At 33.7% G+C, this 24,118-nt stretch overlaps 2 protein-coding genes across 2 annotated transcripts; one reads left to right on the forward strand and one right to left on the reverse strand.

Moving 5' to 3' along the window:
* Window positions 1–49: 49 nt before the first annotated feature.
* On the reverse strand, window positions 50–6,511 carry LOC100259627 (pentatricopeptide repeat-containing protein At1g09820). The gene is made up of 4 exons (XM_002277906.5): window positions 4,319–6,511; window positions 3,521–3,707; window positions 1,451–1,617; window positions 50–355 (listed from the first exon to the last, which is right to left on the reverse strand). Exon 1 carries the CDS (start codon window positions 6,391–6,393, stop codon window positions 4,564–4,566), a length of 1,830 nt encoding a protein of 609 aa, XP_002277942.2. The 5' UTR covers window positions 6,394–6,511; the 3' UTR covers window positions 50–355; window positions 1,451–1,617; window positions 3,521–3,707; window positions 4,319–4,563.
* Window positions 6,512–8,518: 2,007 nt separating this feature from the next.
* LOC100254508 (lon protease homolog 1, mitochondrial) lies at window positions 8,519–21,428 on the forward strand. Its single transcript, XM_002277920.4, has 20 exons — window positions 8,519–8,992; window positions 9,958–10,023; window positions 10,539–10,730; window positions 10,865–10,930; window positions 11,147–11,188; window positions 12,213–12,335; window positions 12,862–12,960; window positions 13,313–13,378; window positions 13,486–13,572; window positions 13,750–13,789; window positions 14,209–14,380; window positions 14,988–15,112; window positions 15,674–15,804; window positions 15,909–16,013; window positions 16,219–16,332; window positions 17,349–17,516; window positions 19,021–19,122; window positions 19,200–19,412; window positions 19,861–20,385; window positions 20,574–21,428. Exons 1-20 carry the CDS (start codon window positions 8,693–8,695, stop codon window positions 20,772–20,774), a joined length of 2,937 nt encoding a protein of 978 aa, XP_002277956.1. The 5' UTR covers window positions 8,519–8,692; the 3' UTR covers window positions 20,775–21,428.
* Window positions 21,429–24,118: the final 2,690 nt, after the last annotated feature.

Consider the following 24,118-nt stretch of genomic DNA (forward strand, 5'->3'; position numbering starts at 1 on the left):
AAGGGAAGATTTATTGAATCTTCACAATTGGATGCTTACAAAGAAAATATTTACAACTATATAAATTTTATAGCAAGGAATTGAAATTCAAATGAAGCAGAATGGGGATTTATGGGGTTACATAAAACCAGTACAGAAGCACAACAGAGAAAGATTGAAGGAAACAGATATGCAAGAGGGTTGGATAACTCATAAAGACTGGTTTTTGATTCTTCACAAAGGGGTATTCAGAAACATGAAGACTATCAGTTCATCACCACAACTTTCAATTGATCACCAAAATCTAAGCATGGAAAATGGGTTTTGATCCAAAATCAAACCTGGGAAATGGGGGTTTTTCAGGGAAAGGATTTACCTGCAAAACATATACCAAAGGGTCAAATCTCACCAGGAAAAATCATAAAAACACAATGATCCACCAACCCAACAAATCTAATCCTGGGAAACCAGACACTTCCCCAGAAAACAAAGAATCAAAACATATCAAAAAAAAAAAAGAACGGAGAAAACAAAAACAAAAACAAAAAAAGAAAAAAGAAAAAAGAAAACAAAAACAAAAAAATAATAATAATTAAAATAATTAAAAAAGAAAGAAAGAAAAACTTACCCAGAAGAGAAAAGCCACCAAAGAAAAAGGAGGAAACAGTGATGAAATAGATGGAGACGAGAAGGGTTTTGAGGAGAAAACGGGGGTTTTTATAGGCCAAGGAAAGCAAATTTTCACATCGCAATTGGTACCTTCAAAGAAGATTCCGCTGGGAAAGTGGATCTTACCTAATGGCCAACCCACGACAGCTATTTTCCTATGACCATTTCAGAGTCAAAACGGTGTCGTTTTGGGCCCCTTATGGTATAAAATCTGGAATTTCCAAATGAGATGGAAGGTGATATTTAGGGTATGATTCTCTCTATTAATGGAATTTTATTTAATGCTTTTCATTAAAATTAATGACACCCTTAATATAATATAATGTAATAATCGATATGTCATCAATATTCCAAAATAAATTTGAAATTTATAGAAATAAAAATAAATAAATTATTATGATAAAATTATAACAGATATTTCATCTTAACTACGAAGAAAAAGTTTTCGACACTTATAAGAAACAATTGTCACATTCAATTTTGATTACAAAACCAATTTATGATCTTATATTATGGAATTTCATTTATCTAACATCAATCTTTAGCTGTATTGTTGTATCATTTAGAATCACTGAGTCTCGGGACATTCTTCGAACCAATCATTAGTTTTATTGACAAAGGTAAACCATGGTTTTTCACAGAATAAGTCAATCATCCATTTTGGAAGAGTTTTATTAACAGTTCGGATGATGAGCCTGCACTTCAAGTCTTAACAATGGAAGAAAGGGAAAGAAGCTTGTTCTTGTCTCTGAACTGCAGAATAGGCCTGCATTTCATCACAGGAAGAAGAAAAAGTCCAAACCCGGGGTTAGAAGTATTCGCATACTGCATTTTGAAACTCTGATTTGCAGCTTTGTTGGCTTGTCCGTCTTAAAATGAACCTGGGCATGTTCTGGTACAAGTAGCATTCCTCATCATCATTTTCAGCTACATGACTTTTTGCAGTGTTTGATTGTAATTCAACACATCCTGCAATATGCCAAAAGATTTCCATTTTACAATTCAACACACGCAGGCTAATTCAAACTAACAAGAATGTTTGAGCAGGTTGCCCATCATGGTGTCAAATCTGGGAAGTGATCAGAACAATATTTGTGAACATGGAGAAGCTAGCTGATGGTAGCAGAAAATTTTGAGCAAGGGAAAGGCAATTCTTGTTAAATGGGGGAGAATAATAGTAATTGCAAGCTATCATATGAATTCATTGAAAATGATAGAGAATTATGTTATCTTCTGTATTTGAGAATGATTAACACTCTATTGACACCCTGCTAATTCAGGTTAGGTAAGCAAAATCACGAAATGCACTCAAAAAACCGACTAAACCTATAAGGTTAACCATATGAGCATAGTAGCATTGGGCTCTGGGCTTAAAACTTACAGAAGTGGAAGCATCAAAGCAACTAGAGGTTTCCTTGCATCCCATTGATCTGAAGAGATAAAACTTTTGCACCAAAATTAAACCCACTGATGGCTTTCATCACTGATTTGTTCAGATATTTTTGTTGATAAGGTCAACCAGAGATATCTCATCCATTAAATAATAGGCTAATCCAGTTCAGTGGACATGGGAGATATCTTAAATTACTTGCTATCATACAGCAAGTAGCACTCATTTGAAAACATATGTGCCAACCAAGTATACATCAATTTGGAGCAAAACCACAAAATTCAGAAAAATAGAAAGGCCCTCAAAAGGCAACACCTGGAAAATTGAAGCTTTTATGAAAGATAATAATAGTGAGTGCTGGGTAAAAAGGTTCCACCATTTTGTGTTTGATATGATACTTTGCTGACTTAATGATATATCAAAGTGCAAAATGAGATTAAAACAACAAAGAACTCCCATAAATACCATGCATCATCACCTCACCTCTCCAAAAGGAAACCATAAAAAAGAAAAAGAAAAATGGGAACAATGAGGAAAAGTGTAGCCCTAATCAAAGAAGAAATACATATCATTTTGCATAATCAACTCACATCATATCTACAAAAGCTGGAGAATCGACAAATTTCAGATAAAATCAATATTCATCAAATCCAGTCTTTCTTTTGTCTGTTGTGTCCTACCACTCTCTCAGAAAAGAGTTGATGTATATGATTTCACCTTACTAATACTTAAAATTAGTGGAGAAAGAAGCAACCAGGAAGTTTCATTGTTACAAGGTAGATATTTAGGAAGTTAAAGAGAATTACAACATTTTGTGTATTTGAGAATGATTAACATTATTGATACCTCACTAATTCAGGTTAGGTAAGTACAGTCAAGAAATACAGTAAAAAAACCGATTAAACCTATAAGGTTAATCATATGAGCACGGTAACTTTGTGTTCTGCACTTAAAACTTATAGAAGTGGAAGCATCAAAGCAACTAAAGGTTTCCAAGCATCGACTAGTCTGAAGAGCTGAATCTTTTGCCCCAAAATTAAACCCCCTGATGGCTTTCATCAGTGATTTTCATGGATGAGCTATCATGGGGCAATGGATTCCTCTCCAAACTCCAGCCTCCATTTAGTAAGATTACCAATTTACTGTCAATCTCCGATAAAACCCTATAATAATAGGACTTTGTTCATGTCTAGAATTTGTTCATGACTCTTTAAATCATTCAAGAAAGAAAAATAATGAATCTTATATTTCTTTTCCTTACATTTTTGTTGATAAGGTCATCCAGAGATATCCCATCCATTAAATAATAGGCTAATCCAGATCAGTGGACATGGGAGATATCTTAAATTACTTGCTATCATACAGCAAGTAGCACTCATTTGACAACATCTGTGCCAAACAAGTATACATCATCTTGGAGCAAAATCACAAAATTCAGAAAAATAAAAAAGGCCCTAAAAAGCAAATCCTCTTCATGCCTACCCGTAATAAACCAACAGGCCATTGGAGTTCATGACATTTGTTTGAATTTGAAGAAGCGACCCCCCTATTCTGGATGGTTCCTTGACTGTAGTAAAATGCATTAATCAGCTGAAGCCATCCCATCTGACACAATCTTTTTTGTTTTTGGTCATCCAATATCAGAGTGATGATACCCAATTAGCAACACCTGGAAAATTGAAGCTTTTATGAAATATAATAATAGTGAATGCAAGGTAAAAAGGTTCCATCATTTTTTGTTTGTATGCTACTTTGCTGACTTAATGATATATCAAAGTGCAAAATGAGATTAAAACAACAAAGAACTCCCACAAATAGCAACACAAAATATGAAGATGATCAGGTATTTGTTAACTAGAAAAATCTATAGGGCATCATCACCTTTCCACGAGGAAACCATAAAATATTTCCTTACCATAAAATATTGTCAGGAAACCATAACATATATAAATACAGAACAGTGATGAAAAGTGTAGCCTAATCAAAGAAGAAATGCATATTATTTTGCATAATCAATTCACATCATATCCACAAAAGCTAGAGAATCAACTAATTTTAGATAAAATCAATACTCATGAACCCAGTCTTTCTTTTCTCAGTTGTGTCCTACCACTCTCTCAAAGATAAGAGTTAACTTATATGATTTCACCTTAATACCACTTAAAGTTAGTGGAGAACAGAGGCAACTAGGAAGTTTCATTATTACAAGGTAGCTATTTAGAATTTCCTTGTCATGTTATCTGTCACATGGATTTTTTGGCTAGAAGTTAGAATATGCACCTCAATCAAATGAAATGATGAACTCCAAAGACTTTCAAACTGTGGCGTATCCTTCTTTGAGAGAACTTGAAACATCAATGCATGCAGTATCTTGAGCAGCAAGAACCAAGAAAATCTAAGTGCATCAGATTCCATTCCAAACAGCAATAATTTGTCACATATGTCGACATTGTTCAACATTTGAACATGTGTGCCTCGGATGATGAACAAAATATAGAGTAGTTCCAGTTTCTCCTTTTTAGGGGTTAAGAGCTGATAGAAACATTATAAAGATGTCCGTCTATGTCTGGAATGAAACCCTTCTCCATCATTTCATCTCTAAGTATATCATAGGTAGTCCTATTTGGGATCAAACCCTTCTCCAACATCTCATTAAGAAGCCTATTTGCTTCTTCCAGCTTACCCTTGTTACAGAAACCCTTGATCAACACATTATATGTTACAATGTTTGCCCTCCTCCCCTTTTTCTCCATCAGTGTCCTCACATTCAAAGCTGCAGTGGAGTTCCCTTCCCTAAAATACCCATCTATCAAAGCATTGTATGTCAGGTGACTTGGATTCAAACCCACCTCAAACATCTCATCCAAAAGTCTAACCGCTTTTCTTGTCTCCCCTTTTTTGCACAATGCGTCAACCAGTATGTTATATGTTACAAGATCAGCTTTCAAACCATTACCTTCCATTTCTTTTGCAAGCTTCCTTGCTTCTTTTACATTTCCCTCTCTACAAAAACCCACAATCAAACAATTGTATGTTGAAACATTGGGGCAAACCCCTGTGTCCAGCATCATGCTACGCAGCAAGAATGCATCATCCATTCTCCCAGCCTTACCATAAGCATCAATCAAAGTATTAAACGTTATGACATTAGGAGCTAAACCTCGTTTCCCAATATCATCCAACATTTCTCTAGCTTCTTTCAACATCTTCTTCTTGCAAAATCCATTGATAAGAGCATTATAAGTAACAACATTCGGCTTCAGACCCATTCCTGACATTTTGTCCTGCAAACCAAGAGCCTCATCAAGTTTCCCATTGCTGCATAGCCCATTAATTAAAGAATTATATGTAACCACGTTAGGTTGCAAACCCTGCCTTTGCATTTCCTCAAATACTTTCTTAGCAGCTGTGACATTCTCATCTCTACAAAACCCATCAATGAGAATGTTAAATGTAATCTCATTCGGGTGAATCCTCTTTGCCACCATTTCCTTCAAAAGTGCATCTGCTTTGAACATTTTTCCAGCCTTGCAATACCCATCAATTATGGTATTATAGGTTATCACCGATGGTGAAAACCCCCAAGCCTTCATATCCTCAACAACATCCCCAGCCTTCTGAAACTTCCCAACCTTACACAACCCATTAATCACAACATCAAAAGTAACAACATTAACCCCAATCCTCCTCCTAATCATCTCCTTATACACAGACTCCACAACCCCAATTCTACCCTCTTTAACCAATGAAACTAACATTGGATTGCACGACAACGCTGACAACCTAAACCCATAATCCCCCGCCCGATCAAAACCCTCTAAAGCTAAATCCATCTCCCCGTTCTTCACATAAGCCCAAACCAACATATCAACAATTATCGAATTGGCACAACCCCAGCTACCCAACACTGAAAGCGAGTGAAAAATTGTTGAATTCGAATAATGGGCATTCTTAGCAAAAGAATCCAACAAAGCCCGGATCTTATTGTAATTCTTTGCATTGGCTAACAAGTGTAAAAGCCTGCAAAACTGTTCTACATTGTGTATAGCCCCAAATTCTTTCTGGGTCCATTTGAAATAGCAGAGGATGAGGTCTGGTTGGGCTTCAGAGTTGAAGAGATGTTGAAGAAGTGAACTGGGGTTTGTTTCTTTGACTATGGTTTTGAGCTTGGACCAGTGTTGTTTTGCGATGAGCTGAGAAATGGTGGGTGTGTCGAATGTGTGTGAATTGGGAGTTGTGTAGGTTGAATTTGGAGAAGAAAAAGGGGTTTTGGTGTTGTTGAGCTTGGGATCCAGTGAAGGAAACCTGGTTGAAAGGCATCGTTTTGGGAATTGAGTGAGGCGCAAGCAATTCATATGGGTATGCCGCGAGTGAGTGATCAGAGAATACCGTGTGAATTTTCCGACGGAAGAGGCGCTTGCTCAGTAGTCGCCGGCGGTGGGAGGGCGCGGATGTTTTGGGGAGTGGCTGCGGGGGCCCGGAACAGGTTACATATCATTCCTTTTTAAAATAAGTATGGGCTGTTTTGGCAACACATTATTTAAAAAAAGCTGTTTTTAAATTAAAAGAATAAAAATTTTATAAAAATAAAGATGTTTCTCAAGTTATTTCTAAAAAAAAATATATTTAAATAATTTTTATTCTGATTTTATAAAGACATTATAAAATTAATTTATATAATATTAATTTAATTTAATTTAAATCTTATTAAAAATAAATTAATGTTTTATTTATAAATAAAATAAAAATAAATAATTTTTACATAAATTGTAATATTTAAAAAGAATCATAAATTATGTATTTTATATATAAAAAAATACTAAAAAATAAAGACATTAGTATCTTCGTACAAATATAATTAATTTCTTTTTTTGTTAACTAATAATAATAATTTAAAAATAATAATTTTTAATAGTATTGTATTTAAAATAAAAAATGAATAAAGTTTAAATTTTTTAAATGAAAGAACATTTCCATTTACATCTAATCTTTCAATATTCAATTACAAGCGTAGTATTTTATAATATTTTTATTAAATATACAAATAATTTGATCAATTTTAAAATTTTAAATTATTAATCATGTCTTATTTAATTTAAAATATATTTACCTAAGGAGAAAATCCAAAAAATATAATTGCATATGTAATAAATACTATAAAATCACCATTTATAACATGCAAATTTTTATCTATTATCTTTTTTGTGATTATATTTATTTTTCAAGTTTTAATTTCTTTTTAAAAATTTTAAACTCATTAATAAATTTAATACAAGGTGTATAAAATTTATAAAAATGTAATTATGTAGAAAAAAAAATAATAAAATTATTATGAATCAATTTATATATATATATATATATATATATATATATATATATATATATATATATATATATATATTTAACAGATTTATTGTTTTGATTTTTAATTATTTTTTAAAAACTATTAGACTTATTAATAAATCTAATATATTAAAATTTGTTTTATTTGAATTATGTTTGTCTAGTGAAAAAATGGGACACCAATTTTTTATTTATTTTTCATATATTTATAATATTAATTGCATCATTACTTGAATCTCCAGTTATTTTTAAAAATTACTATATTTGTTAATAAATCAAACTCGTATTAAGCCTTGTTTTACTTTAAATTCATTTCACTTACTTTTAACTCTTTAACATAAAGATTAAATAATTTAAAAACATATAAATTTTTAATTGATTTAATTGTATCTAATTTTCTTTGTTATTTTTTATGGATAAGCAAAAATGAGAAAATAATTTTCCTATTTTTTTTAATTTCTTTAATAATTTTTAGAAATAAAAAAATAAGCTAAGTTTTATTTGATAACTATTCTAAAAAAAAATTTTTAAAAATAGTTTCAAAGAATAATTTTTGAAAATTGTTTTATGATATTTTATAAAATAAAAATTTATTTTAAATTTAAAATATTTATAAAAAAAAATTAAAATAATTTTTATATTTAGTATTTTATTTTTAATCACTTTACATATTTATATAATTATTATTTTTAAACTATCTTACAAAAAAATTGAAAATAATATTTGAAAATACTATTTCTTTTTTAAGAATAAAAAATAGTTTTTGGTTTAAGTTTTTCTTTTTGTTTTTTAAATTTATTTTAAAATAAAGTGTTTTTTTTTTCCAAATCTGGTTTAAGATATTTTTAAATGATTTTTCTTATAATTTTACAAGAAATAATTGAAAATATAGAAAGTGTTATTCAAAATTATAAATTGTATAAAGTAATAAAATAATTTTTTTGAAACAATTTAATGCTTGAAAAAATAACAAGTAAATATATTTAGGAAATTGAAAAAAAAAAAAAAAGGGAAAATGACAAAAAAAAAAAAAAGAGTTTCTGAACTTTCTGGCACCATCAGGCTCGAGGCAAAGTGAGGACAAATAAGGACAAAGAAGTAATTTCACTCCATCTGAGGGAGGATCAATTCGTCAACCCAAAAAATGGACACAAACCCAAGGGTTTAAGGAAGGTTTTGGGCTGCAGTACCCGAAAATTCGTACCTTGTTCTCCAAGCTTTTCATCAATGGCGTTTTTTCTTCAAGAGAGCTAGGGCACACAGAGACTGAAAATTCCATTTTAATCCTTGAATCTCTTTCTGTATATAGCAATGTTGAAGGTCATCTCTTGTTCGGGGTTGCAGGGGCGATTCCGTAATATCACACCGAGTCTTCGCCAAGGTACTCAGTCGAGCACTCCATTGCTCCGAGTTCTGAGTCAACTCAGAGGAGTGAATCGGTGGAGCCCTAATTCGTGTGGAAGAGCCTTTTTCTGTTCCGACTCAAGTGATGTATCGGACCCAGTGGTTGGAGCCGAGGGCAAGGCAGCTGAAGCCGCGGCTGATGAAGCTGAATCTAAGGCTTCATCGGCTATAGTGCCGACCAGTCCACGACCCGAAGACTGTCTAACGGTTAGATTCTCGTTGTTTTCTATGTCTAGGCTCCGTTTGGTTTCCGAGAAAACTGCCGCAAGAAAAAAGCGGTTAAAAGAAAAGGGAAGGGAAAGAAAGTTTAATGTGCCAAAGGCCAGATGGCGAACAATTAAAATCTAAAATTTCAAAATTTGGTTGATTTTCTTTTAATTTACACTTCAGTGGAATCAGTCATAGGGTAGAAAAAAGTTGCATTTGTTAATAATTGTTGGCAATGGGTTGAATTGGCCGGTTGATGCAATTAGTGATTGAGTTCAAGTTTTGTTCTTTTGATTGTTTGCTTGCGGAGTTTGGGAAATTGAAAGGAAGTGTTTGGGGTTTGTTTTAATGTTCTGGTTGGCTGTTGAGAAAATCGAGAAGGAAAAGGGAATAGGATTTTAGACACTGTTGAGTGTTTTTTCGTTTTTACTGAGAAAAGAGGAATTTGACTTACAAGATGAAGCGTTTGAGTTAATAGGATAAGACAAATGTTAACTTTGTTAATAATTATTAATAAGTGGTTGAATCTATCATTTCACACATACATTAATTGGATTCAAATTTGTTCTCTTGATGATCTGTTTGTTTACTGAGGAATTTTTAAAATGAAAGTAAAGCAAGCTTTTGAATTTTATTTTTTGTTGTGGTTCGGTTTTTCACTATAATATTGATTGCATCGGTTTTTTTACGCTTATCCTAAAATGCACAAATCGATTGCATTATTGGAAATCTCATTCATGATGTGCATTCAAAACACTGGTGGAAGTTGCAAAATTACCCCTTTTTTTTCTATGATTATCTGAGTACCTTTTCTAGTCATTTATAGCTACCGTGACTAAGCTAATGTTAGTGTTCACAAATTCTAATCATGTGGGCTGTGGGAGGATTATCAATTGCTTTCTTAGCGACATTATCGGTTGCTCATGTATTTCTTTACATATAACATGCTCATTTCCCCTGGGCAGGTTTTAGCATTGCCATTGCCACATAGACCGCTGTTTCCGGGTTTCTATATGCCAATTTATGTGAAGGTATGAATGTTATTTGTTGCATTAATCTGAAAAATTCTCCTTTTTGGGTTCCTGCTAGTCATCCTGGTGTACCTCATTATATTCTATTCTAATTTTGTGAGCTGTTGGCATTGCTTTCTGTTGTACAATTAGATGTAAAGTTGTTGAAACGTAAAACAAATGCTGTAGGACTGCTTCAGTTGCAGTGGAACACATGCTAAATGCCCAATGCTCTCCATGAAAATTTATTATAAAATTTCAGTCTTGCATTAGAATAAACATTGGCTTATGTTGCTTTTAGAGAGGTTAACTCATCCAATTTATGTAGTCCCTAGCATTTGGTAAACAAGACTGCTGATTCTAAATGACACATAAATAAGATCTTACCATTTAGAATCCCAATTAGAAGTTTGACAATGTTATACATTTCAAGGAAATTTTTATTGGTTATTGCTGCTATCAATATTCCTTAGTATTTTTCAGTTCCTGCTGCATCTTTTCATGAGACAAGTGACTCAAATATGTTTTGCATTCAGGATCCTAAATTGTTAGCAGCTTTGGTGGAAAGTCGAAAACGGCAGGCCCCTTACGCTGGTGCTTTCCTACTTAAAGATGAGCCTGGGACTGAGCCCAGTCTGTCATCTGGCTCTGAAACAGAGAAAAATATATATGATCTTAAAGGAAAAGAGTTGTTTAATCGTCTTCATGATGTTGGGACACTGGCCCAGGTATGTAAAATTCTTGCAACTCTTTTGCAAGTATAGTGGCTTAAATTTTAATGTCAACTTGGAAGCAACAAGAAGAATGTTCATTCCTTACTCTTTTTTTTTTCTTTTCATAAATCTTTTACACTATAAACCAGATTACAAGTATCCAAGGAGACCAAGTGGTCCTTATTGGTCATAGGCGGCTTCGAGTAACGGAGATGGTGAGTAGGAAGGAGACAAATACTTTAAGTTTTGCTTGGTGCTTTGATAAGTGATATTATTCGTAATATACTCTCTCATTTCATGTATTTGTACTTCCTGTCTGTATTGTATTCTCAATATTTTGGAAATCTTCTTATCTTCAAAACATATGATGATGCCTTAATTTCTATTGATGCAAAGTTCCCCAGGCTGAAATACTTAAGGTTTCTGTGCAGGTCAGCGAGGAACCCCTTACAGTCAAAGTTGATCATCTCAAGGCATGCAGTCCACATTTTAATTATTTTGCAATTTCATGGTTAAATTTTTAGGGTAAATTACACGAGGACCACCTCAACTATTTTGGGGTGGTTACACTTTGCCCCCATGAACTACAATAGCAAACAAAGACCACTCAGACTATTCTGAGGGAGTGATAGAGTTCACAAAAGCATTAAAGAAACAATTTTACCTTTTTATCAATCCCATTTCTCTCTAGAGCCACCATTGGCTCTTTAAGATTTAATTTTTTTTTTCATTCTTTTTTTTTTTTTTGTCTTTTAATATCACCACTCAAACCCATAATGAAAATCACACTCATATTTTCAATCCTCTCACAACTTGTTAAATCCACTTTTCTCAAACTCTGGATCTTCAATTTCTCTCTTATCTCTTAAATTTGCTCTTCTTAACTTTCTCAAATCCAGTCTGAAATTATTAAACCTACACTTCCTTTTCTAGTCCTCTCTCTCTATTTGTCAAAATCATGCTTTTTATTATTTTATGGTAATCTTACAGTTATAAAATTATGGTTGAATGTGTTAACCCCCCTTTTATTAGGCACCTTTTTAATAATTCCCTCATCAACAAATTTGAGTTTGCAATTCTTCTTGGCAATCTAATTTGCGATACTGCTGCCATGATTTCTTGGGAATCAGAGGAAGGAGGAAAGCTTCACAATTTTATTATTATTTTAAAGGGCAAATTTGTTGTTAAAATAGAACTTAAATAATAAAAAAAAATTCATCTTTATCTTTTTCAATGGAAAATTTGCATAAGGGGGGTAAAGTGTTTCAAATGAATAATTGTCCAGGATTTTTTTTTGTCTATGTTCACAGTTTAGGGGGTAAAGTGCGTCTACGCCTTTTGGGTTGTGTTGGTGTTGGTGTTCAGTGTGGTTTGTTGGGGCCTTGGGTTAAGTAAGTGTGTAGTTTATCCTAAATTTTATGTAATATTGGAGGTTCTATAGATATAATAGATAGTTTTGCATTCTTTTCTTTCAACCTTTTGATCTTTTTGTTGCAGGATAAACCATATGATAAGGATGATGATGTTATAAAAGCAACATCTTTTGAGGTTATATCAACTCTAAGAGATGTCCTGAAGACAAGTTCCCTTTGGAGAGATCATGTTCAGACATATACTCAAGTGTGTTCTTTTTCCTAGATTTGGGATTCTTGTTCTTCTATATGCTTGTTATTTGTATCATTTTATCTTTTCTGCAGAACTTTTGTGAAGGTTTGTTTTATTGGTACTTAATAGCTTGTCTGTTCTTTGCGATAATAACATTTTTTTTATGATGCTGTGATATAAGTCCAAACAGTTGGAACATTCAGCAGCATAATTGCACCTTCCTGTTGTTTTGGTTTTGGTGTTTATGCACTATGTTGAACTTCAATTTCTGATTACACTATGGATAAATATACGTATATTTGGATTTTCATTTTCTTGTCTGCAAACAATTGATTCTTGATACTTTTGGGTTTCTTTTTCTCAACATCTTGGTGGTCTTCTCCTCGTATGCATGAATCAGTTCCTGATTGTGTATTCTTATGGAAGTGTGTTTATGTACATTTCTTCACATGCTCATGTGTTTATACTATGGAATGTGCTCAAATCATCAATTAAATTTACCAATCTTGTCATGATAAAATGTCATTTCTAAATTTGGCAGCACATAGGTGATTTCAATTTTCCAAGGTTGGCAGATTTTGGAGCTGCAATATCTGGTGCGAACAAATTGCAATGCCAGCAAGTGCTTGAAGAACTAGATGTAAGTGGTATTTGACATATATAGATTTTGGTGATAACTGGTATTTGACACATATATGAGCTCTGGCGACTGAAATTAAGTGTTTTTTGTGCATTAGCATTTTTTTATAGACATCTAAATAGCACTATCTTTCAGATAGAAGTATTCTTAAATAAAGATTTTTTAATTTAGGTTTGATGTGGAGTATACTGTGAAGAAGTTTGGAGACAAACTTCAGTATTTTGTGGAGGATGGGAGACATTCATACATTTTCTCATCTGGCATAAATATAAAGTACACTTTGTTAATTTATGTATCTAGGTCGGTCACATCTAGAGTGTCTATGTAATTCTGCTGTATTTTACCCACTCAGGTGCATAAACGCTTACAACTTACTCTGGAATTAGTAAAGAAAGAATTGGAGATCAGCAAGATTCAGGTGTTTCTTCTAGTGTTTTTGTATTGCACCTCTATGTAAAAGTTCTTCATTCTAGATGGATTTGTTTTGACTTCTTTTCCCTTTAACTTCTCTGGGTTTAATTATAGGAATCAATAGCAAAAGCAATTGAAGAAAAGATAAGTGGAGAGCAGCGTCGTTACTTGCTGAATGAGCAGCTTAAGGCCATAAAGAAGGTTCATGGCTTCATTATCTTGTAGCTATTTATCCTTTATATTAGATCCATTTGTTATTGCATCCCTACAAACTATATTTAATAGGAAATAAAATAACTGGGCTTGTTTGAGGTTGATTTTAAATCAATTGTTTGTTTCTAGTTTGAATTTTATTGGATTTCAATTGGCTTTATGCAGGAACTTGGATTGGAGACAGATGACAAAACAGCTCTTTCTGGTTAGTTTAGTTAGATTGAATTAGATCTAGATGATGGTAGTCTTGTCCATGTTGCATATACTGCACAAGGTATATAAAGAGGTGCATGTGCAACTGGTTGTATTGTTAAGGTTTGGCATAGTGGATTTCCTACCCAAACATTTGTTGGAAAATTGATGGCCACAATTTTTAATAGGATGATTTTAATTTTTTATGATCTTTCTGCATATAGATTTAGAAATAATGTGAAAAATCCTTTTATATTTACTTAGGGCTGCTAGCTGCATTCTATGGTCATAACTAGGGTTCATTCCTTTCATTGTGTCTACTGTGAGTGCTGCTACGGTATTTAGTTGGATAAAAGGCTTATGTTGATCTAGATGCAGCTGTATATTAGTTCTGTTGTAACTATTGTACTGCTTTCTATTTCTTTTGTGCAGCAAAGTTCAGGGAAAGGCTTGAACCAAAGAAAGAAAAGTGCCCACCTCATGTTTTGCAAGTCATAGAAGAAGAGCTTACAAAACTGCAGCTGTTGGAGGCCAGTTCAAGTGAATTTAATGTAACTCGTAATTATCTTGATTGGTTGACTGCATTGCCTTGGGGGAATTACAGGTTTGTTTGGTTACCCATTAGTTTCTTCAGATGATATTTCTTTTATTTGGTTGACATGTCGATGTTTTCATCTCTATTTATTTAGTGGGAAGGCTGATAGAAGCTCGAATAATATGTTGACATCATGCTTTAACTGCAGTGTTTGGTAAAAATAGACAATTGGTTACTGATCTCAATTATGACACTGAATTGTTATGCTTTGGGATTTTATCCTATTCTTCCTGTATTATTTAATTGAGAGTAGAGGATGTTTTATAGATTCTGGTATTAATAGTACAACATAAAACCATTGTTGATGTTAGCACATTTAGAATGGATTTTTGTTTAGCATAAAAAAGAATTGATTGATATGGAATCTATGGTTAGAGAATGGTTAGGAAACATCAGTCAGTCAAACTTGGCTCTTGGTTAATTACTGATGTTATTATAATTGAAATTTTTTGACTTAGATCCCATGCAGGAAACTTCTCATCCAAAAAACTCAGGGTATGACATTTTCAGCATGTGTCATTACATATATCAAGGCAAAAATCCCACAAAATGATATCAGATAGGACCTTGGAGTCTTCTATGTCTTGCTTATTGTTTTTCTTTAATCCAAATGCAGTGATGAGAACTTTGATGTCATGCAAGCACAACAAATCCTTGACGAGGACCACTATGGTTTGACTGATGTTAAGGAAAGGATATTGGAATTCATAGCTGTTGGAAAACTCAGGGGAAGTTCACAAGGTTGGTAGGATCTTCCTTTTTTAGTGGTTTGGATGATCTCAATAAGTTTATGTTTTCATATTTTCCAGCGAGTTTTTGGATGCCATGTTTAACATATTGAACATTAATAAATGCAGTATCACATGCCATGTACTAGTAAAATAGGGAAGGGATTTAGGTTGTTTATTATGTTAGTAAAATATATGTGGACAAATTGAGAGATCTATTGAGTCAGAAAAATATATATGAGCTCTGAACTAAGATCACAACTACTGACTGACAGTACCTCATATCCTTAATTGCTTGTGCTCTGAATGACCCTAGAAGATAATACCCTCTTTTTTTTTTTTTTTTTGATAAGTGACCCTAGAAGATAATAAGTAACCCTAGAAGATAATACCTAACTACTAACCTGTTGCCTAGGCCTTAAACTGTGTTAGTTGACTCTAAATTTTGTTGTGCATGAGTGTCCAGAGAATTGCTGGACTACATCTCTTAGGCAAGGCATACACTTCCAATTTAATATAGAATTTTCATGAATGAAGCTTTACAAGATTCCTGATATTTGCTAATTAATCACAGGAAAAATCATCTGCCTCTCTGGTCCCCCTGGTGTGGGAAAAACTAGCATTGGTCGATCTATTGCACGTGCTTTGAATCGTAAGTTCTTCCGATTTTCAGTTGGAGGATTAGCTGATGTTGCTGAAATCAAGGTAGTTGAGAACTTTGAACTTTTTATATTTCTATAATATATATATACGGTCATACTGTGAGATTATGCAAATTCTTCCTTTATTAATTTCAAATTCATATCTAGGGGCATCGTCGAACCTATATTGGTGCAATGCCAGGCAAGATGGTGCAATGTCTGAAAAACGTTGGAACAGCTAACCCTCTAGTTCTCATCGATGAGATTGACAAGGTATTATATCATGGGCTGGCTAGGATTATTCTCACAATCAGTGTGTATACATGTTCTTTCTTTTTAGGTACTCTTTGGTAGTCAACTTTTATTAGTTGCTGATGTCCTTTGTGTATATGGAGCTTGTTTACTATCATTATTGGTTTTGGGTTTTGATGACAACTGTTTCCTTTGTCATTCTCAAATATGCTGTGTTTTGTGGCAGTTGGGAAAGGGACATGCCGGTGATCCAGCAAGTGCTTTGTTGGAGCTTCTGGATCCAGAACAAAATGCAAATTTTCTAGATCACTATCTCGATGTTCCAATAGACCTATCAAAGGTTTGTTAATACAGTCCTTTGCATGAATTCTGGGTTCCCATGCCAACTTTGTAGCTTATAAATTTCTGAATCAACAACCAGATGGTTTTTAAAGCTAAGTGATAATGGGGTTGCATTCTGGCTGATTTAGTCCTGATGAGATCTGGTAGTGCTGACTAGAATTCACTCTTGAATAGGTTGGAAAATGCCAGATGAAGCCAGACAGCCACAAATGATTTAAAACTGGAAACCAGCTAAACTATCTGCTTAAAACATTTAAATGACAAGAAATCTAAAACAAGATTTAAAATGTAATTAACATGAAAGAATCATGTATGGCCATTAAAGCAAAGCTTATATTGACAATAATATTCTAACAATAATCTTGGTCATGGCGAACACTAGGAAGTGTGGTCCCTGTAAGTGGTACATAGTTCTGGGTTTGAATCCTACCACTGATGATACCCTGAATTTACCTAGTGCTGGTTGTTGTAGGACGGTCAACACCATAAGGTTTGGGTCCCCATAGAGAGTTCTAAGGGTTTGGCCATGGAAGGTTCCTCGGTTATCAAAAAAATAAATAAATAAAAATCTAACAATAGTCTAAGCTAGCATATGTAAAAAGTTGGGAAGTGAACTCTCAAGTTTTCGCTTTTTCTTCTCTAGCATAAACTCCCTCACATCCGTTTCTATAGTTATTCCTCCCCCCATTCTCAACCACCTCATGATGCAATTCAGATTGTTGGATACAACTTACAGACACTGACATATGCATTTACCCATGCTCTTGTAAAATATCCTTCTTCAATAATGATGCATATGCATGCTAAATAATTCTGTTTTAGTGTAGAATACATTGCTGAGTGGATGTTTTTCATGATTTCCGCCAAATGCCTCTGAAATCGCTTGTGAACTTTTGAATCATATTTCTGGTTTCAAACTTTTATTTATTTTTTTGCACTATATTCTGATTTATATAATACTATGACATGAATATTCTGTGACTTCATGCCTCATACTTGAATACTTTATTGCAGGTTCTGTTTGTATGCACAGCAAACATTGTGGAAATGATTCCCAATCCTCTGCTGGACAGAATGGAGGTTATTTCTGTAGCTGGGTACATCACCGATGAAAAAATGCATATTGCCAGAGATTATTTAGAGAAAAATACCCGGGAAGCATGTGGAATCAAACCGGAACAGGTTGGTGTCCTCCTTTCTTCTGCATCTTTATCTGCTTGTGCTAATTTCAAGCCTGAAGGTGTTATGGGGAGAGTATAGATTCCTTTCTGTGGATTATAGGCAGTGTGTAAACATCATAGTTTTCTTCTCTAATAAGCAAATCTAATTCATTAAAGGTCCTAAAGGGGGAACTGCAACAGAGTACATGGAAAGTGTACTTGTGGGTGTTGGTTCTTTCTCAGTAACAATCAATAGTAGAGTAGGACACAGGTCTTTTATATATCTTGCATTGGGATTTAGGATGGTAAGGCAGTTATTTCCATCATACTGAATTTTGGTACAAGAGGTACAATTTTATTCTGGATAGTTGTACTATATAGCCTACTGGGGTTGGAAAATAGAACTAAAACTAATTACTGTTAAGGTTAGCAGGCTTTTGGTTAGATGCTCAAGGCATGCCTTCTCATCACACCAGATTTCCCTATTAAACATGCAATCTTATTCTGAAAGAGTGAACTAACTACAATGATTGGTGGGGCTGGTAAATCATGCTATTTAGCTTAGTATGGAAAGCTGCTCTTCTAGAAGAAGTGGCTAAAGCCATGCTTATCTACGAGGTGTGAGGTCTTCCCTGCACTATAGGGTTTACAAAGCCATGAGTAAGGTAATGGGTTTGAGACTTTCGCATCCTTTTGAAATGGTATAGCTCCAATAAAGAAAAAAGAAAAACTGCTATCATGTGGAACGATGTTGGTTATCCTAAGGACAGCTATTGGCTAGGTTTTGATGTTTGTGGCAAATAAACATTCCTTTCCTTGCCCATACCACATGGTACCTTATTTCATTTGAGTGAATATTCTCAAGGACAACATCTGAAATATCATAATTTTATTTTATTTTATTTTATTTCTTTTGATAAGCTGAAACCACTATCCTCCTAATTACCATGATGAAATTTATATCCCCAAGGCCTTAGATATGTCTAGGTTAGGGTAGATACAAACCTGACTTCATCAGATAGAATATCATGATTGTTGTGGAGATTTATTTTCCTTAAGTTTGAATTTCAGTTAGAGACTCATATGTTGAGTTCATAACAAAATGATTGGAGTAATTTTTATAGAGTACATTATTTGCATGGAGAAGAGTTGCATGGTGCCCAATGCCCATACCAGATGTTTGTATTCTTAATTTGATTCAACCAGACAATTCTTTTCTACAGAGCAAAATGATGTCAATTCATTCTAACTTCACAACCTTTTATAAACACACTTTAGCCGTAGGATATCATGATCCATGTGTAGTTTGTTTACTTGTTAGTTTGTCTTTGTTTTGCTTTATTTATTTGCTTATTTATGTTTTAAATGTTGATCTTTAGTTAAAAGACTCATAGCTTGGTATGTGGCTGCTTCTATTGGTTTACTTGTAGATTTCTAGCTCCTACTTGGTTTTGCACCAATTTCTCTGAGTTGATATATTTTATTTGCAAAGGGATGCTTATACTTTAAGTCAAACTTTTTTACAGGCTGAACTGACGGATGCAGCTCTTCTTGATTTGATAGAAAACTATTGCAGAGAAGCAGGTGTTCGCAATCTTCAAAAACAAATTGAAAAAATTTTTCGCAAGGTTTGCTGACCTCTCAAATTTGAGTTTATACAAATTTAGACTTCTATAATCATGCCTGCATCCAATTTGGTTTGCAGATTGCCTTGCGACTTGTGCGACAAGAAGCATTAAATGAACCTCCAGCTGCTGAAGTCAAAGCAGAAGGGGTTCAGGAATTGAAGGAAACCTTGGTTGTTGGGGAGACTCAGTCTGAAGCTGAATCAGTAGAGGATAGCAATCATGAACTGGCTACTGAAACCTCTACCGCAACTGATGCTGTGCAGGAAGGTGAAGGTGCTGCTGATTCAAAGGTATTTTTAGAAATCAATACTTCCAAGTGAATTGAATATTATTGTTAAGAAATGAATATTTTGAATGTAGTTAAGATTAACGTAGAAAAAAAGGGGAAAGAGGAAGGGATGGGGGTTTAGGGTTTGGAACACTGAATTCCGTTTTCTATTATCCTAGTTCAGTGCAAGGAATTTTCAGACTTCACAAACCTATTACACATGCCAAAATCGTTATGAGATCTATCATGTACCATCAAAACTAAGAAAAACGACAAATATTTGCAACTTCTGCATGTCCCATGTTTTCTTAAGTTCATGTTACAATGGTTTGAGTTCCACTCTCTGATTGGCATTATTGTTTGTTGATTAGTTCAGCCCAAAACCATGGGAGCTGACTTCTTTCTGCAACATCTTGTGTTGGAACTGGTTTACACATTCAAATTTCTGATAGTCCTAGTTTTATTCACAGGTGACAGTGGAAACTGAAACTGAGAAAATCCAAGAAATTGAATCACCTAAAACCGCCGAGAAAGTTCTGGTGGAGTCTTCAAATCTGTCCGACTTTGTTGGCAAACCCGTTTTCCATGCTGATCGCATATATGACCAGACACCAGTGGGTGTTGTGATGGGTCTTGCTTGGACTGCAATGGGTGGTTCCACCCTGTATATAGAAACCACTCAAATCGAGCAAGGAGAGGGTAAAGGGGCCCTCCATGTTACCGGACAACTCGGAGACGTTATGAAGGAAAGTGCCCAGATTGCTCACACTGTCGCCAGAGCAATATTGGCTGAGAAAGAACCTGATAGCCCCTTCTTTGCTAATTCCAAGCTTCATCTCCATGTTCCTGCTGGGGCAACCCCAAAGGATGGCCCTAGTGCGGGTTGCACCATGACCACATCCCTATTGTCCCTCGCCACAAACAAGCATGTCAAGAAGGACCTAGCAATGACCGGGGAAGTCACACTGACAGGAAAGATCCTTCCCATTGGTGGGGTATGTTTGGCTGAACCTCGGTCCCAATCAATGATTTTGTGATTTACAAGCATAATTCTGTCCCAATATACAGTTACTTTAGAGCTACTGACCAAAACCCGCATCACCCATATTCTGGTGATCTGCTTTGTACTATCACTTGCGGCTTAAACTCATGGAAAGCTTGTTTTTTCATTGTATGAAATCAGGTTAAGGAGAAGACAATAGCAGCAAGGAGAAGTGGTGTGAAAACCATCGTATTTCCTTCAGCAAACAGAAGGGATTTTGACGAGCTTGCAGCTAATGTGAAAGAAGGCCTCGACGTTCACTTTGTGGACAATTACAATGAGATATTCAATCTTGCTTTCGGCCACCACCAACAGACACAACAAGAAACCATTCTAGCCTAACAGTTCCCAGGACAGCCCAAAATTTTCTGCAGGTCATCTCTCTTCTACTCCAAAACCCAAAATTAATCTGTCATCAGTTTTTTGTACTTCGTCAATTTTTCATCAGGATAATCATCATACAACGAACTAGGAATATTTTTTTAGCATATGGGAGCCAGGAATGGTTCACCATTATTTATTCACTTCTGGGTTTTTAAACATGTAACTCAGAATCGCGCCTAAACAAGAATAGAGACTATTCGTTAGGTGATATCAGAGTATTGCCAAGGGTGGTACCTCCATTCTTAGAAGAAAAATAAGACAAATCAAAATTTGGATGTTGAACCGAAGTTGTTCGTGGGTTTTTCATAATCTTGGTTTTATGTGTTCATAATTGAATGCGAAATCGGGTCAAATAAATCAAATCAAATCAAACTGATAATTATTTACATACAGATGAGGAACTTGTGACCTGCATCCGTTGAATTTTTTTTTTTTTTTTCAATATTTGTAATATTAATTTTTATGAAGATTAGGTTGATTCAATTGTAACAGGAAATGAGTTGTGTATTGTTGTAATTTTGAAATTTCATTTGGACCATAGTAGGATGATTTGAATGGGCCTAAGGCTTTTCTTTGCAATAGGATTATTAAATGCTTAATATGTTTGTTGTCTATATGGGATTTCTTCAAACCCTTGAAAACGTGTGATACGATGCTATTAAGCCAAAACTTGTCGCATCCAAGTGTTAGCATGTTGCATTTTTATGGAGAATTAGTTAGGCTATGTTTGGTTATCGGAAAATGCTAAGGAAAGGAAAAAAAAATCATGTGAAAATTTATTTTCTTTAGTTTGGATGACATGAAAAATATGATGAAAAAAAAATATAAAGGAAAATATTAAAGAAAATATCATGATATTTTCCTTACTATTTTCCTTAAAAAATAATGAGGAAAAGAGAAGAGAAAAGTGGGGGGAAATTTTATCGGGCTTGTGGTATGTCGTCACCGAGCATCTCCTCCCTCTCTCCCACCTCTCTGGTTAGCTCCTCCACCCTGGCCTTCAGCTCCGCCTTGGACTGATCCAGTTTCGCCACCTTGGCCCTTAGGCAGGCGATCTCCTCTGCAGCAACGTGGATCTAGTCTACTATACGCTTCTACTATACGCTTCTCCTCCCTGCGCTAGGCTTTGCGATGGTCGGCGAAGATTTCAACAACTCTGGCGTTCTTCAAATCAAATTCCCATTGATGAAATGAATTCAAAATAGATGGTTATTTTCTTTTCCAAATTTTCTCATCTCCCATTGTTTTACCCATGCTTTTCTCAACAAAAAACTACAGTGTCGGCCTAATTTACCAAACCCTCAATCCATTTAAGTTCATCACCATCATTTGGCTACTTGGAAATGAGAGGAAAAATCCTCATTTTTTTTCCCTCTCCTTTTCCAAATCTCCTCACTCTCATTCTTTACCCTAACTTTTTCTCACGAGACAAACAGAGCATCGATACAGATATTTCAAAGAAGAGAGATACTTGGTTCTTCGTTATAAGGCCTCAGGACATTTCGCAGGGTTTTGAGCGAAACTTCCGAAACATCTCGGATGGGCGGCGTTATAAAAGGAAAGCAGAGGCGAAATCTCGGAGATCAACGAGCGTTTTGAATGAAATGCTTTCATTTTCGGTTCATTTTTCGGACAGTCCAACTATAAAATAGTTGAAAGCAAGTTTGAATGGAAGAGCACATGCCCCTGTAAACCCACTCTATTGGCCCTTTTATTTTTAATTATTTTTTATATTTATATAATTAGTTTTTAAAGCAATCATTTGAAAAAATTTAAATTAAATAAAAAAATTAAATTAAATCATTAAGTCACTTTTAAGTCATGCCAAACTCTTATATGTTAGTAGAGATTTTCTCTGTTTCTTTATTTTATTTTTCATGTGGTTTGTATTTTCTGTTTCTTTGTTGATGTTGTTTTAACATTACTTCAATTCTCCACGGCTATATTTTAATAATAATAAATGTAAATTTTGTACTAGGTCATGCTACTTCAATCTAGATATATCATATAGATTATCGAAGCATTAATATAGTAACAAATTTTTAGAAAATAAGAGCACAAAATTTATTTTATTATTCAACAAATTGATAACCATCTAAAAAAAATTGTTGATTTTGTTTTCCTTAACTTTTTTTCGTGGTTAACCAAACAAAAGAAATGAATTTTTTTTCCCCTTAAATTTCCATGGATAACCAAACAAGTGAAAAAATTTATATTCTTTTCCTTAGTTTTTTCTTTCCTTCCATTTTTCCTCCAAATTTTCTTTCTCTCGTATTTTCCGAAAACCAAACATAGCCTTAGTGTTTGGTAGGGTGTTATTTGGGTGGGTTGATCTGACCTAAACTCGACTCGACGTTGGGATGGGTTTGGGTGATTATTTTCAATACTTGGGTTGAGTTTGAGTTAGGTGTTTTCAATCTAAGCTCGATTTGGTTGAGCTTGGGTCAAGGTTCAAAGGTTCAAATAACTCGCAATTTAATATTTTTATAGTATGTATTAATATTTATAATACATATTATCCTATAAAAAATATTTATTTTCTTTTTATATTTTTAAGAAAAAATATCAAATTGTATTATTTTTATTTTTATTTTAAAAAATATCTTCTTTTTTGGGTTACTATCTTAAATTTTGTCTTATTTATTATTTACATTTTCATATAAATACATATTTAAAAAAAAAAAATTTTGAATTATGCAACTCAACTCAGCTAAATTCAATTGGATCAATTCGAGTTTAACTTGGAACAATCTAAATTAAACCGGAAATTAGAAAAATTAGGTTGAGTTGGGCTTAGGGTTGATTACCTTGGGTTAGAGATCAAGGTTGGGTTAAAGTTAGATTAATTGTTTCTCAATTCCAGTTGGGTGTAGGTCAGCCACCCGGGAGCGCTCCTATTTTTTAAGATTTTTAAATTCGGTTTTTGAAGTTTTTGGAATTTCTAAGTCTTGTAAGAAAACATTTCTAAACATTAGGAGTGTTTTGCCCTCTTAGCTTTTTTATATTTGGTTTTATTATGAAAAATATGAAAGAAAATAAAATATAATTAAAATTTTCCCAAAAAGTATTAAGGAAAAGAAAAAAAATGTTAAGGAAAATAGTTTTTTAATGTTTGGTTTCATTATGAAAATTATTAAAAAAAATTCAAATATAATTAAAATTAGTTAAAAATCTATGTATTTTTAAATTATTTAATCTTTATATAAGAGAGGATAATAAATGAAATGAGCTTGAAAAAAAACATACGAAAATAATTTATTAATTTTAATTTTAATTTTTTTATTTTTCTTCATTTATATTTT

Source organism: Vitis vinifera, chromosome 14 (genome assembly GCF_030704535.1).
Source record: "Vitis vinifera cultivar Pinot Noir 40024 chromosome 14, ASM3070453v1".
NCBI classification, from domain to species: Eukaryota; Viridiplantae; Streptophyta; class Magnoliopsida; order Vitales; family Vitaceae; genus Vitis; species Vitis vinifera.